Source organism: Sturnus vulgaris, chromosome Z (assembly GCF_052056855.1).
Source record: "Sturnus vulgaris isolate bStuVul1 chromosome Z, bStuVul1.hap1, whole genome shotgun sequence".
NCBI lineage: Eukaryota > Metazoa > Chordata > Aves > Passeriformes > Sturnidae > Sturnus > Sturnus vulgaris.
In genome coordinates this window covers 25,519,327-25,535,927 of record NC_142283.1, presented here as the reverse complement: position 1 = coordinate 25,535,927, position 16,601 = coordinate 25,519,327, and the positions used below count along the sequence as shown (strand labels likewise).

The 16,601-nt window shown below is 36.7% G+C and overlaps 1 protein-coding gene across 4 annotated transcripts in view; it reads left to right on the top strand.

The window, feature by feature from the left end:
- TRPM3 (transient receptor potential cation channel subfamily M member 3) overlaps positions 1-16,601 on the top strand; it is a 266,083-nt gene that overhangs the window by 146,174 nt on the left and 103,308 nt on the right. For all 4 annotated transcript variants that reach the window (XM_088156004.1, XM_088156006.1, XM_088156003.1 and 1 more), the window contains one exon: positions 965-1,136. In XM_088156004.1, the coding sequence (XP_088012130.1) occupies positions 965-1,136 (172 nt within the window). The remainder of the gene's footprint in view (positions 1-964; positions 1,137-16,601) is intronic.

Sequence of the window (16,601 nt, the reverse complement as noted above, 5' to 3'; positions counted from 1 at the left end):
CTGAGTTTTCTAACAAGTCATTACAGCATTTCTTCAGCTAGGACTTCATTTGACAGATTTTCAGTTTTGTTTCTCCAAAAAGACAAGACATACATAAGAAAAGCAGGGAATAGTATTTTTAGAAAGTCTTTGGAGTATCAGTCAGAATGCCTTGACACACCACCACTTCTTTTGCCATGTTAGCACAGTCTTACTTAATGTCAATAGACACTCAGTGAAGCAGCTGGCAGCCAAATGTGGTCCCATGCTATTATCTGGTCTGTCTGGTGACTATGAGTGGTGTAACTGAGACAATTTACTCAGTCTGCTGCATATTTTCTCGTGATGAAGTCAAATCAAAGGAAGTGAAGCAAACTCCCCATTCAACACAAGCTTTCTAAAGCTGTTGTGAATACAAAAGCCCTCTACTAATGCTAGGAGTGGGCCAATAGTTTTTTAAAAAGAATTGAAAATGTGGTGTAATATCATGTGTACATCTCTCCAAGAGTGGAACTCACCTGTATTTGTGTGTATCCAGTGCTGGTGATTCTGGATGAGCCAACACTGGAGGTATGATGCTGGGTAGGGTCTGTGAAGGAGGAATCAAAGAATTTGGCCAGAGCAAGGTGAGATTTTACAGCAATGCTCTAGATAGTCAGCAGCAGACAGGGTATACATTGTGTGTGTGTGTGTAGTCATCCAGAGTTTTGTAGCACTTACCATTATCTGGATTTTAAAGGAAGCAGTGAACATTGACGCTATTAAAACAGATTACCACGGAAAACCCTTTAAGCCATGTCTGCATCTGAAAAGGCAGTGTTAAGGAAATTTCCTACTTTACACATAAAAGGCAATAATACTCAAGTGCAGTATGGTATTTTTTTTTTTCTTTTGTTTTGCCTTGTCAGCTCATATGTTGTCATTGATTTTGTTCAGAGGCTCTTTTCTGTTTAGTGTACCTTCTTCCTCTGTCTCTGAAATGCAGGTGGTCCGACCGTACCAGACGATGTCCAATCCCATGAGCAAGCTGACAGTGCTCAACAGCATGCATTCTCATTTTATTCTGGCTGACAATGGTACTACTGGTAAATACGGAGCAGAGGTAAAGCTTCGTAGACACCTGGAAAAGCACATTTCACTTCAGAAGATAAATACAAGTGAGTAACATGTTGCTTGTGTTGCTTCATAATTGCAAAATCCCCTCAGTATAAAGAAACAATAATCCTGCATATCTGGGGGAGTAGTTCCACTGTCTGTGGTGACCATGAGCTTGTGGAAGCAAATAATTAGGAAAAAAGATAATAAAATTTTGTTTTGGTAAAGGCACAGCCCAAATAGCTGGATTTGTTTCTGCTAAGTTTCAAGCAGTATTTTCTAAGGTTCATATTCCACTCAGGTCTTTGGTAGCCTCTCTTCCTGGGAACTGTGTACAGTTAGGTTCTTCATTCAGTAAAGAATAAGATGAAATTAGTAATGTTAAATAAAAAGGTGACAAAAACATAAGAGAGTTTTTTTTATTATAAATGTTTAGCAGGTTGCAGAGACACTGATATTAATAGGCAGTGGTAGTGTTCCACAGAAGTGCTGCTATACCTTTGCACTGTGTTTATTAGTTTCTCCTAGGCAGCTATCTTTAGCCAAAGCCAGAGGCTGAGTTATGAGGTTAGGTGCTCCTTCCACTTCATCTTTTGCACCCCTGATGATATTGCATCATGACCAGACTGAAGCCCCAGCTTTTCTCTCAAAGTTATATTTTTTCTTTTCATGTATCACTTTCCTACCTAAAAGAATAAAACAGTTATGTAAGTAAGCAGTTCTGCATGGATAAAATAAAATACGATATCTCAATCTTATATTATTATTTCTGTAGTGTACCCACGCTTGATGCTTGATGTAGTGTACACATGCTTTGAGATGGGAACTTAATTTAAATTTTATTTTCGGTCTCAGAAACAAACATCAGGATTGTAGCTCCATAAGATTTCTTTAGGAATGAAAACAGATCTAGTTTTTCAAAAGTTATCATATGTAGCCTTTCTGCTAATAGCTCTCTCTAAACATGCAGTTTTGAGGAATAGTGAAATTTTCTGTAACACAGGCATGTGAAACTGGAATGAGACTAGGAAAAGCATTTAGCTTTCAGTTATCAGATGACAAGGAATTACAGGCAGGCCCAATTGGGTGAACATAAACTAGAACGTTCTTCATGCTTAATAAAGTTTTATGTATGATGAATATAACCTGTGCTTAAATGAAAATGATGTGCCACTTACAGCCTTCAGCTGCATGAGCTCCACTCATATCACTGGATATCACAGTTATATTGCTTTTTCTCAGAGAGTACTATGTAGATATGCACAATATGTGTGCATCGTAAGCAGTGGGTGCATGCCTGGGAGCTTCCTTAGCAGATGAAGGTAGTATAATCTAATCCTAGCTTGACCAGCAACAAAAAGGCACATTTGAAAATGGCATATCATGAAAATACATATAATTATGGCATAAATAGCACTTATTTTGAAGGCATTTAAAAGAAAAGTGTGAGCTTTTACAGTTTACAGCGCAACATTTTGGTGGCAGAATCTTATCTTAAAAAATAAATCTCTTTAGAGAGATTTAACTTAATTCAGATTTAGTCAAGAGACTTATCTTTTAAAAAAGTGACTGATGGATGAAACTCCAGACTTTGGTGGTTCAAGTCTAATGCTTGCCTGATTTCTTCAAACATCTACAAAAAATTGAAGAATTTCTCTTTGTTTTCTTTCTGCAATATACTCCACACACAAAATTAAGCATCCTCCTTTTCACTTTCCTCTGTGACAGAGACTCTCCACCATTTAACCACTCGCTCCCTCTCTTATAAACACAAAGGTACTTGGATCTCATAACGCTTCCTCAAAGTAGAAATTTGAAAAAATTATTCAAAAAGATGGCTGGCAATAAGATTTGTACATCTTGGTTCAGTGACATCCAGAATGTTTCTGCCATGTTTTGTTTTTCTTTGCTTTAAAAGAGGGTGGCTGAGTCCTGCTCACCCTCTAGTTATTAGGAAGTTGAGCATATGGATGAGAAAGACCACCTGCCTTGTTGGGTCAGCCGAACAGATGGCCAATTTCTGATGCTTTTTTTACCCTTATTTATAGCAGAGCAATGCAGATCCTTCATCCTGTGCATGGCAGGGCATTGCTGCCAATGGATTTTTATCCAAATGGGAGTCGGTGCAGCCATGAATGTATGTCTTTACTTACCATATTCCAGTTGCAAACATGTGGAATGGGTGAATACACTGACAGCATCAGAAATTTCTTTGTAGGAGAGTCAGGAAAACGTACAATTTTTAGTAAATCACTAAAAAGAAAGTCTGCTCTAAAAATCAGAACAGATTTGGGAACTAGTAAACAATTGATAACTTTTTATTTCACAGCATGCCCCTCGACAATAGTGCTGAAAGTAGATTTTATTCTTATTTTTAAGCCTGCCTGAGTTTTACATGCTAGGCTTGTCATTTCTTCTTATTTATTTTCCTTTGCTCTAACTATGTCTTTTTCCAGTGCAGTGATAGCTCTCCTGGATATTTGGGGTCACATACTGTTCACAAAGGGAAGCTTTAAACTTGTTCTCACTTATTAAAGACATAGAAAATGGCATTCTCTTCAAAGAGACTAGGACAGTCTTTTATAAAATTTAAGGCTAAATTGGGCCATTAAGTATGTCAGATAATTCTGAAAGTCTCAGCTGTTTTGTTCTTAGTATGGCATCATTATCAGTCATTCAGCAGTATCTAATTTTCTGAATAAGTGTACTATAAAATAAGAACAGGAATAATAATAGGAGGAAGAAGAAGAATCTCCAATTGTGCCCCTTACGAACACTAGGGAAAAGATTTTATTGAGTATTATGTTTTCCACTACCTTTTTAGGTTTTACCACTTGTATTGCTCTTATTTTGTCCTCAGCAAATACTCAGGAACTAAAAAATGCTTTTCAGATAAGCAGAGAGTGACATTTGTGGCCCTAAGCCTGCAGGTCCAGCACAGAGTCACTCAGTTGTCCAATTAACTAGAGGTCAATTTGATGCTTTAATGCTCAGCACAGGTTTTTCTTATTTTCGCAAAGGAAGACTATTTTGACACAGCCCAGCAACCATCTCCTGGAGTGAGCCTCAAGTTGTCTCAAAGTCCTGGAGTTTCAAAGTGCATCATTCTGTACCATGAAATCTTGAAAGCAAGAAGAACTTTTCTGAAAGTGTTTCAAGATCAAAAGGAAATATTCAAAGTGATCTTATCAGAAATGTTTCTGGTTTCCCATTCGCACAAATATTTGGGTCCTGGACTTTTTGCAGAATTTTCAAGGCAAAGAGATCACTTGAAGATATAAACTGGAAGGAAGCAAATATACCTCTGTAACTATCTCTGCCATAGAGTTTATTTATATAGCATTACATGGTTAATTCAATAGTTCATGTAAAAGTTTTTACATTTAAATATGGAATCCATCCTATTCCAAAAATACTGTATTAAGGAGCAGAAGATTCTCAGGATAAGGGTATAGAGATTTTTAACATAGTAAAGTGCCTCAGCTCAAAAGGGAGATGCAGTAATTGGAGGGCAGTGTTTTTTCCATCTCTGATGCTCTGCTTACACTGTTCCTTGGCAGGAAGGGATCTACAGCACGTCAGGCTGATGTAATCCTCCACTGCCAGTTTACTGACTTCCGATTCACTGCTTCTGGAAGTGCTCAAGGGACTAAACTCTGTCTCATTGCCTTGAACACAAGACAGTTCACAGCTGTCTGTAGAATGACAGATTAAACATAGACTGGAACAGACCTCTGAAGGTTCCCAGTCTGAGTCTCTTCTCAAAGACTAAGATAGGTATGCTCATCTTACTCTTATGCTGAGTAAGTTTGTCTGTAGCTTCATTTAGCCAATAGCCTCCAATAATTAATATTCAACCATCTATAAGGACTCCAGCAAAAGGTTTAGAAACTTTCCCCAACCCCATCAGCAGCATGTTATCTGAAACCCACAAACTGCTCTTATTGGATATTTTCCCTTCAGAAAAGGGAAGTGACCCGATCAAGAAAACCATGTCTCTGATACCTTTTTAACATCTCTGCAGATGGTTGTAGGACAGGTATGATAACTCCTTAGACTCCTTTTCAAAAGGTTAAACAAACACTGCTGTCTCAACCTCTCCTCCTTAGGCATGTGCTGTAGGCCACTACAGACCTTAGCATCTTTCCTCTGGATGCTTGCCAGTTTCTCATCCTTCATTGACAGCCCAAACCTGAATCCAATGCTTCAGTTACAGCCCTGCTAGTGATGAACAGAGTGAGCATGGGACAAAACCCCACACTTGACACACTGCTCTAATGTAGCCTGAGTGCCTGGAGTACTTTATGTGCACCAAGAGCATGCTGGCGCCTCACATTCATGTGGGCACCCACTGTACCCCTGTGTCCATGACGTAAGGATATGATTATCTCATTAGAACAAAAGATGCAAGTTTTACTCTGATCAGCCGGTTCCAATTTACCTTGGAATTCTTTTTTAAGAATGAACACAGAAAAATTGCAATTTATGTGGGATTTTTCAGGTTTGGACTTGATTTTCTTAAGTGGCATACAAGTCCTTACTGTCCTTGAGACCTAAAATCAGTTTAAAATAATGTAGTCTAATTGATTGTCTTTATAACAATAACTAAAAGTCATTAGGCATCCATCCTCAGGAGATAGTCTGCCATGGTATTGTAGGCCTTGAATTTAATTATTATTTTTCTAAAGTTCTTGTGCGTCCCTCAATCTCATCTCACTGACAGTATTCCTTGGTTTAAGTAATTCTGAAGTGTTGTTTTTCAATACTAAATTTTATTCAGATGGAATAGAATTACTTTCTTCTTTTCTTTTTCTCCTTTCCCTGATGCCTGGGAAGTCTTCAGTACATTGTAATTTTTTTTATACCCTTTACAACTGTTTTTTCCAAAATATTGTATACTTAGACCTTCTTTCCAGTGGGTCACGATGGTGAAAAGAAATGTTTCCAAAGAAGTTGTTTGGGAAAAAAAAAAAAAAGCTGAACAATTTTCACTGGTATTGTCACTGGTTTTAAAATCAGTAGATATCTTATGATCACTCAAGATGCAAAAGTGCAGCTAGTCTGTTTTTTCCCCATCCTGTTAACATACTAGTGGTCAGTACAGAATAATAACTTAATGTGTAACCAAACAGATGATGTAATCTGTAAAAAGAGAAAGGAAATAAATGAAGTATCTAATTACTAGAGATTACCTATTGAAAATTCTCCAATTATAGTATTTCTGAACACTAGCAAACTGTTTTTCCGGAGTGCTGTAGAATGGCCTGGTTATTTGCTAAGATTTACAACATTACCATTTTGGCAGAACGTTGCTGAGTAATGCAATAGGCACATCAGTTGTGCCTTGAACCAGAAATATAAAAGAAATCTGTCTACAAAATGTGCATTGGAAATTACAAGTCATAAAATATTCATTCTTGCTGCTCCACAGATGGTTAGATTAGAGTAATTGCCAATATAGCGACTCAGCTAATACATTTGATCTGAGGACTGTTAATCATTTTCAAAGTCACTCCAATAGGTTGACATGCTGTGGGTTTCACTCAATTTGTGATTAGATAGAACAATGCTTTCTCATTAACAAGTGTGGTCTAGAATTACTTCATATTATATAAAAAGGGCCTCTAGTAGCACTTGCAGAATCTTCAAAAGTCCTACCTAAAATTTCTCCCTTTTAGCTCTACACACATGTTTACATTTCTTTAACATGCATTTCATTCCTTCTGTTTGCACTAAGACCTTCCTTTTACGTGATATAGTTGTTGCTATTAACTGACTTGTTATTGCTGACTGAAATATTCTCAAGTCCTTAAAGAGCCTACAGCATGGTTGCCAAGCACTTTTGTCACAAATGCCTACTTTCCTTCATAGGAATGCTCTTACTGGAGCAGAGGAGCAAGACAAGGACACAGATTATTTATCTATAACATTATCATTGCACGTTGCACATATGAAAGCTTTTATTTTGAATGAAAGGTGTTGTGAATTAATAAGAATGTTGTAGGTTTTTCTTTAAAAGAACATGTATAATTTGTCAGCAGAATCAGAATCTGGACGTGACACAGTGTAGCACACCCCAGCACAGCATAGCATGCACTCACAGCATGTTCTTGTGTATGCATAACCACTTGGCAAAACATACAGTCATTTTCTGTCTTTCATGTACATTTCATGTCTTACACCACATGTGTCAGTAATAAAATTTGTGTTCAGCCTATGTTTGAAAGGAAAGTGTCAGGAAATGGTAATGTAGTGGTTCAAAGAACAGAATAAGTAAGCTTTGTGTCATATTTGCATACCTGGCAAATGGCCTTGAAAACATACTGACCACATGCTAATGATATTTTATTTTTAAATCCAGATGTTTTGCTTATAATGAAGGCTTCATACATCAAAATATTAAAATCTTGGTCAGAAGACTGCCAGAATTTTCACTTCTCTGTAACTATCTGACAGAGGTTTTTACATTCTTAAAATTTGCTTTGAAAATACATGGAGTCCAGTCAGTGAGGCAGTGATGTTCAAACTGGAGTTAACAGCTACCATCACAGATTAAAATGTAAACAGGTCTAATGTTTCCTCTAATGATATAAAAGATGATCCTTTATTTGTTAGATTTCTGACATTTTGTAGTATTAGACACAACCTCAGAGAAGGAAAGAGGCAGGTGAAAAGAATGAAATGAGGCAAACTAACACGAGGAATGAGGATGACAAGCATATGTAATGTCACCTAGCCAGCAGGAGTCCAGCCTGTGCTGATGAGAAGCGAAGATTTTTTCCTGCTATTGAAAACCCTTTTCGCTTCATAAAATTAGCTACCACCTTCTTCTTCAGAAACAGATACATGGGGAAAAAAAGGCAAAGAAAAAAAAAAAGCCCTTTTCTTGCATTTTATCAATTCCATTTCCAGGAGAGCCAGAAATAATGTAAAAATATGGATATGTAACCAAAACCATATTTGAAACCAGAATGTTGAGCCAGAGGATGTTAAAGGCAATGTATGTTTAATTGGAAGTAGATCCCTTCAAAAAAATCAGAAAGCTTGAAGTAGTTTTCTTTATTTTTGTATCTTTTATAAAATTTTGAACCTTTTAAAATCTTTTAACCCATATACCCTTTAGCCTTTTTGAAACTTACAAGAACCAATTTACACTGCTAGGTTCGTTCCTACACACTGAAACATGTTGCTATTTCTGAGGAAGATGACCACACCAAATCCTTAGGCTGTGTAGATCCACCTTGTAAAACTAATACTGTTCTTTTGAGCAGTACATTTCTAGAAGAATTGTCTCCTAGACCACACAGGACTTAATGCAAAACTTTACTGTTCATTATCATGCTGCAATTATTCTAATTTTAAACATACTATTTGGTGCTGAAGGTTTGCTCTATCTCCACTATATGCTGGTTGAAAAACAGACAGATCATAGGTGTTGGAACGTGTGACCTTGTATTTAATCTTTCTTCTTTATGGAGCTGGTTAATGGAGTTGCATTTTGGTAGGCCTGTGAGAAAAAATTACCTCTGAGTAAGGAATTTATGGATAAAGTTGGGTAATTTGATTAGGTAGAGAAGGCAGTTTAGATAATATAATATGTCAACAATATTTGTTCATGTGACCCGTGGACTTCCCTTTGTCATCCTATGCCTGAGAATATATGAAGGGGGCTGGGAAGGCAAAGGGACGTTCAATTGTCATCACTGGCACCTTCTCTGACCATTACATCATCATCAAATGCATTGGAGTTCTCATTTGATTCAGATTTTTCCTTCATGTTCTGTGCAGTCCTAGATGTATTTTCATAAAAACACAGCTGGGAAGATCTAGGTACAGACTATTTTATAGGAGAGGAAGTCTGCTGGAAGACTGAAAATTTGGCTCCTGTGAAATTTCAGTAAAACTCAGAATCGTTTGAAGTTTTGACTCATTTCAGATTTTGCTAGAGTTTGGAAATTTGAGGATTTTTCATTAAAAGCATCATGATGTTTGTTGATCAGGCACTGGAGACAAACATACCTCAGAAAGGGCTGAGAAAGCACAATGATAAAAATCATTCTTGAAGTACACAATAGATACATGCAAGTGGATCTATAAAGTCCTTTCATGAACTTGACTTTAAACAGATGAGTTTGTTTAAAACACATGTTCTCATATGATTCACGTAGAAGAAAAAGAGGTCGTTTCAGCTACCTAATTTTTGGACATTTTAGATTTACTGAATTTATAAAGCTGCAAAACTAAGAAATATTATTTTAGGATGAATTTGTTTCAGCCAAATTTCTGCATTTCTGTATTTTACCTGTTGTAGTTTTCTAAAACAGGTGAGAACAAGGGATAATTTTCTGAGATTACATAGAGTCAGATATGTTGAAAAATAAGCAAAATATGACAAGGAAAAACACCTTAATGTGTAACATGCGGTAGTGTAGAATTTGGTTATGTTACAATGCAATAACTTTCTAAAGTGGTGCATACAATATGCAATAGTGCTCACACCCAAAGGGAGCCAGGGAAGGCACCAGGGAAGATCAGACAGAATGTGAGAATTTCTGAAACTGTAGTTGCTCCTGTGTGTCTTAGGCCATTGCCTATGGGTGATGAGCTCCAAGAAGAGTGAAACCAGTTAGGTCCTCTGGTACTGCCCTAATAAGAAATTGACTGCAAGGACAGATAGGGTAAGTGCTGACTGAAATCCACAAAGGTTCTTGTGTGTGTGTGTTTGAACTCCAAGTGTCAGCTTTGAACTGTGTATTGCCATTGTACAGAAGGTAACCGAGTGGTTACTTGGATGCTTGTGAGGCTCACAAATCCCAGGACTGAGTCTTACACAGGCACTTCCCATGTCATGTTCCTTCTGAGGACTCTGAACTTTATCCTTCTGCAAAGACAACTACGAAAACCAAAAGAAGATGCCACAAAACTTTTTTTGTTACCATGCTGGATTTCCTTTTGAGAAGTTTTTAGTATCAGTCCAGTATTAAATGAAGATATGGTTCCAGAACTTGGGTCCACAGATTTGTTTGCCAAGGATGGCAGAATGGCAGATATATCAGTAGGTAGATGTAAAGAGGTAAGGAAGGACCACTGAACAAATAAAATTGAGACTGAAAGTGTCAAGGTAGATCAGAACAGAAAGGAGAAAAGGCTGGAACAAATGTAATACAAACATACTCCTAGCAAAGAGGAGAATTAAAAATAGAGGACATAAAATAAGATTATGGATTAAGCAGAGGGAGACAGAGAGGAAGTGAAAATGTGATTGGCCTACCAAAAAGGGAAATTATGAAGATAAGAATGTAGAATGGAAGTGAGCATAACAAAGGGAACAGGGAGAATGAATGAAGACTACAAAGGAAGAAAACCAAGATGAACAAAATAAAATTCACATTAGTGATTTTTAATAAAATAAAGGAAAAGAAAAAGGAAATTATAGCAAATTATATTCAACAAACCTGAATAGAAAAGTCAAAAAATAAATTGAAAATAAGTCAACTTGTTCTGAGCTTTCCTATTTTAGTACTGGTTGTGTGTCATTCAATCACACCTAATCCTATCATTCTGTGAATTTCAGGAACACAGCAAATATTCTTAGACTTTTTTGCATTGACTTACTAGATCAGTTGGATTTCTCTAGACATAGGACTGGTAATGAGTCTCCAAACAAATGGAAATTCCCCTTAAGTTCTGAATATAAAAAGCTATTAAAGGTGTTCAGAAAAGAATAGAATGTGCTTGACCTTTTATTTGTTCGGTTTGGTTTGGTTTGGTTTTGCTTTGCTTTTTAATCTATAAGTTTCTCTTCTTTTGTTACTGAATAGTTCTTGGAGGATTAAAATAAATACTCATCTTATCTTTGCCATGCCTGGAATAAGAGGTTCTGCTCTAGTGAAGGTGCTCGAGATAAGGGATGAGGAAAAAGGAAAGTTGACTGTAAAAGTGCAGCTATGTGAAATTAGGTTTGAACTAGATGTGACATTTGGGAGATGTTCTGTGCTTCTGGGTAATAAAACTCAGCATTCTTTTCCATCATCTTGTGAGGGCAAGATCCATTTCCTTTTTTTCCAGTTATGATCAGTTATGATTAGTAGTTAATAATATAATTGTTCTAATGGTAAACATATTGCAACTGTGATATGCAGATACATTGTATGTGCAGGTGATCTTATCTCTTTACCTTTTGCTCTTAATATTTTAGCCAAAAAGGTGTAATGCACATCAGAAAGTGTTTCCAAAAAGGCTGGAAACAACTACATAAATAAAAGACCCAAGTTTTAATGTTATTTCAATATAACCTAATGTGAAGGATCTGGTTTATTTTAGGATATTCTGCTATCACTTAGCCTTTCTAAACTAGTTGGGACCATAGGGAGTACCACATAGATGTCCGGAGGTGAAGCAGACACATTTGTGTGGTCAAACCTTTTAACGACTGTTGTAAACCCAATATCATTCTAAATCTATTTAAGCATCACTTACTGTGCAGTTAGACATGCTATATTAACAGCCAAAGAGCGATATTTGTTGACTCTGTATTACTACAAGGCAAATATCAGTTGAGAAATTAAAAATTATTTTCCTCAATCTTTTAGGCTTATTCCAGGACTTCTGCTTATTAAAATTCCAGGTCATGTTTAATTGTTTATCCGTTCTGTGTAGGTAGCTTGCACAAGGATATCCAAGTACTATATAAACGTTTGGATTGAAATGTTTCTGGAAGCCACAGGTTTTATGTAGTGTTTCTTTCAGCCTTTGTTAATACATCACACTGTTGCATACTCTGCTTGTCCCATGAAGAATAGGAATAGCCTAAAAACTGGTCTTCTAAGACAGACTTCTTGAGCTAAGGACTTTCTTTCTTTTCCTTTAAGTTTAAGAACCACGAAGTTCCAATATGAGTTTCAAGACACCTTAAGCCTCTCAAAATAATTGTAAAGAAATGCTGTTTTGCAGTTTTTCATATACAATTGAATAAGTCTTATTAATAAATTTCTCCTCAAAAATCATAGTTCATCATATATAATTGTGTTAAAACTAAGATCAGATTTGATCAAAATGTAGTTTAAACCTGTCAAAGTTCTTGTAACCACATCAGTATTGTTATTGAACTTCACAACAGTTTTATTAATTGCCTGCTCATAATTAAATGAGATTTTCTACTATATTCCTCAAATAAACAATCCTTGCATTAAAAGGCCCTGGAGAATAACCCCATCGGTTGTATTAATGGCCTGTATCTGGGAACATGTAATCTGTTTGATGCAATTAAAGTTTTTTACACTATGGAGCATTTGTGCAGAATGGTCTATCTTACATGCCTTTCCATGCACTGTGCACTGGCAAACACTTGTAGGAGCTACAACATGGATAGATCTGTTGATTTCTATTTTTGTTTGTTTGTCAGTCAGTAAGAGAGCACTGAGTTTGCCACTAACAGAAGCCATTATCCTAGGAGAATTTTGCAGTTAGAAAGATTGCTCATGCCCATAAGCAGCAGACCTTTTGCACAATGTACACAAAATAGTGGTGTGAAACAAATCTAAAGCCAGTCATAGGAATTTTGTACTGCGAAGAGTCTATTGCCTCATTATCTGAAATAGGCACATGCAAACCTGGGATGTGATGACCAGTGGAGAAACCTGCTGATTTAGGTACCCCACCGTCTGCAGTACATCTGAGTCCAGGAAGATTTAGCAATCTGTGTACCTGGAGGGTAGGCCTCTGCAAAACTGTAGAGGCTCCTTGATCATGCAAATATACCTGCTTTCCTGAAGATCTGACGAGCCCTTCCAGCTCAGCGAGCCTCACACATCCCTGTACATGCCTCGGGTAGGCTCAGGTTTTCTAGGAAGGCTGAGACTCCTGTTCCTGCACTGCGCAGATGAGCAGTGTGTGCCTCGTTAGGAAAGGATGTTGAGCTGTCAGGTTGGCTGCTCTTGCACCGTGTGAAGGCTGTGCAGGCTTATTCTGCCCCTCCTCTGGGACAGTTTGGGCTCCCTCAGTATGTCCATAGTGACTCTGAGTTATGTGAAACCTGGTGTTCCTCCATTGCATCCAGCTCTGGAGACCTTTCCCTCCAGCTGCACGCTGTGTGTGAGGTGTGACACACGTGTACAGCTGTACGCCACTCCTGTGCTAGCTGCTGTAACTCCTCCAGCAGGACAGACACACGCCACAACATCCCAAACAACTCCAAATAATTACCAAACTCTCCAGTCTAAATTTCCTGAAAAGGGAATGAACACAGGACAACTCACACCAAAATGTCTGACCTGATGAAGAACCAAAGGTGGCCAGCAGAAAATCAACTCAGATGTGCCTACCACCACCCAGTGTTACGATACTGAAATTAGACACATTTCTGTCAGTTTAGTCAACTAGAACCTCTGTTTTATTTAACTGAACTCAGGGCTGAACTTACAGATAATATACAACATAGTGATATGTCCCAGTTACTCTTAAAACCATGCTTAAAAACAAAAGTAGTAAGTGCATTTTGTCGTAAATGAGGCATTTTATTCACTTGTTGGTCTATAAAAATGTGGGTAACTCATGCTTAGGTCTTCACTAAAAGAATTAGTAATAATTTATAAGACAGTTATACATTATTTATAAATATACTCACAGCATAAATTATTCATGTTTTTCCAAGAACTGGGAAAACAAAACAGGGCTTCCGCAAAGCATGGTAGATATTTTTTAGTCCCTTTTCACACAACACAGACATTATGCAGCTTTTTCTTCCTTCTATTTCCAAATTAATTCATCTCTTCTAGTTTATTATTTTAATTTACATATTTATGCATTACAGCTGTGTCAAGGGGAAAATGAGGGGGGTTTTTGTATGTTAGAAGGAAGGCCTACAAGTGCTATTTGGTGCACACTGGGAAAAGTGTTCTGATGTGTACATACCTTCCTGGAATCACAACTGTCAGAAAGTCTCACTGGCACTGCTGCTGACCACAAAGGCAATAACACAGTAATGAAGTTTTAAGCTGACTACGTAAATCTTTCACACAGTATTGCAGTCTAATTTCACCAGCAGTATCCACAATACCTGACGCTGTGAAACATTCAGCAAAAATCCATGCTTACAGAAATACTCAAAATACAAATTACTGTTTTAGAAATAAGTGTAATGATAAGCCTCAGGTCTTTGGTACTTTCTTCTTTTTGCATGAATCATTCTATTGATAATTATTGATTATATTGATAAAAATAATGACTTATTTTTCTGTATTCTATTAATGAAGTCATGAGAGGCTACCAGTATTTTTGCATTTATAGCATAAATATTAGGAATTCCGTATGTGAATTGAAGAGCTTATTAAATAGTAATATGCCAGCTAGTACGAGATGTTTCACACATACCTGTTATTGGATACAAACTTAATATTTCTTTTGAAAATCTGAGAGAAAAAAACTTCTGTCTTTCTAGCAAAAAATTTTAATAACACTGAATAAATTGCAGAGACCACTCTTAAGTTGGAAGACCTTTGATTTTGTAGTCAAATATTTATGATCTTGAGCTATTAGTTAGCTAAGTCGTAAACATCACAGTGATAACACATTAGTCAGCATTCACAGCCATTTTAGTCCACAGATATACTGCTAGACAAGAGTTTCCTCCATCTTCCAAAAGGAGAAGGAAAAAACATTTGTTGAAATCAAAGCTTATCCTAGAAATGCTTTGAAAAGTGAACTAAGTAAATTTAAAAATAAATCCTCCATGAAATTATCAGAGATCCAATTTTTCAGATACTTAAAAATAATTCTCCTGAACTTAAAAGATTTCTCTACAAAGGATATTAAATAAAAAGGTGATTGACGTGTCATTTAGTGCCTTCTAGGAAACTGAAAAAAGTACTCAGATATGTAAAAATTATTTGTACTTTCTTCTGTGTTTGGAAGACAACACCAAGTGATAGTGTTTCCTGATAATAATGCATTGCCCTCTACCAAAGAAGGTCCTCTGCAGTTTCAGATTGTGCTATATTTCAGTGTAATACATTAATGCTACTCTCTTTCCAGTTAATAAAATGCAAAACACACAATCTTTAACGTTGTGTACTTTTAGAGTACTTGCTTAGTGAAAACAACAATACTGTTGAAGACAGCCCAGCAAGATGAGTGCTATCCTTATTTTTTTCCAAGACTAGGGAAATTTTTTGGTAAATTCTACAGAAACACATGAAGGGAAATCTTTTTCCTTGTTGATTTATTGGACTGTCCATTATAGTGCTTGGCATGAAGCTCTCACCTTCTGGATGTGTGCTGGAGACTGCAGTTCCAGCACTGTAGTCCAGTTTTATGTCAACAAGGTTTCATTTTGCCTTGCCTCCTTTCTGACAATCTCGACTTGAGCAAAAAGCTCTTTTTGTAATGATGTCCTTGATGTTGTAAGGAATGTATTTTCTCCACATTTAGCATCTCACCTCAGAGCCTGCCATTATCTTTGCAGATGAAGTGTCTGAAACCCAAGGCTCCCTGTGGATCTATCAGGCAGTGCCGGCCCCTTCTTTGCAGACTATCGTATACTGTGCTTGCACAGGCTGCAATAGAGCTCTTACAGAGAACTTCTCATTCTTTCATTTCTGAGGAGATTTAGAAGGAAACAGATTTTGATTAGCAGTTAAAGAGAGGTTTATCAGCTGCCTTTTTCTCAAAGTCAGAGATTCTTGCTGGCCTCACATGCCAACGTTCTCCAAATTGTCCCAGTGTTACATTAAGGCAAAGCACAGTCAGTTCTCAATTTCATATCAACATAGTTATAAATGCAGTGTTAGTATAGTCAGTTAATGTCTTGAGACACACTGAAATTTTTCTGCAGACCCCCTGCATTCATTTCCAAATTCCTAATATTTAGCAGCAGGGAACCATCCAGGAATTTTTAATATCAAGATATCTGAAAGTTTAATTCAAATCTACTCTGCATTTCGGCTCAGATTTATTGACCTGCAGAAATCTTGGTATAAGCAGCTACGTTTTTATCCTGAAATTAATATAATGTCGTAACTAATTTAAATATGATTGGGAACATCATAGAAAGCTGAGGATATGGTAATTCCCATTTACCCATTTCTTGAAATTCTGAGGATACCATTACTGCTCAGAAATTGGTTATCATAGATCCGTGAAAGTTCATAACATTAGGGTTCAGACAGCTGTAGTCTGGAGAACTTTCCTGAAAGCCAGAAATGGTTATACTTTGAAGAAATATCAGCAAAGTATTATTAACTGGTTTTAAATATTATTTCTAGTTCCAGAAATTAACTGTAATGATTTGCCCACCAAACAAAAGAAAGAGTAGCTTTTTCCAAACCAAAATTATTTATGGAGAACAGTAAAATTTAAATTAAAAAATCATCTAATTGCTGAAACTCAGGCAGAATTTCCCAAAGGAAAACAGGATATAGAAATCAAGTTTGTGATTTGTTTGGGTTTTTTTTGTCTCACAAAGAAATGTGCCAGAATGATAAAAGAGTTGCAGTTCAATATGGAAATCCATTGTATATGATAAACCAAGG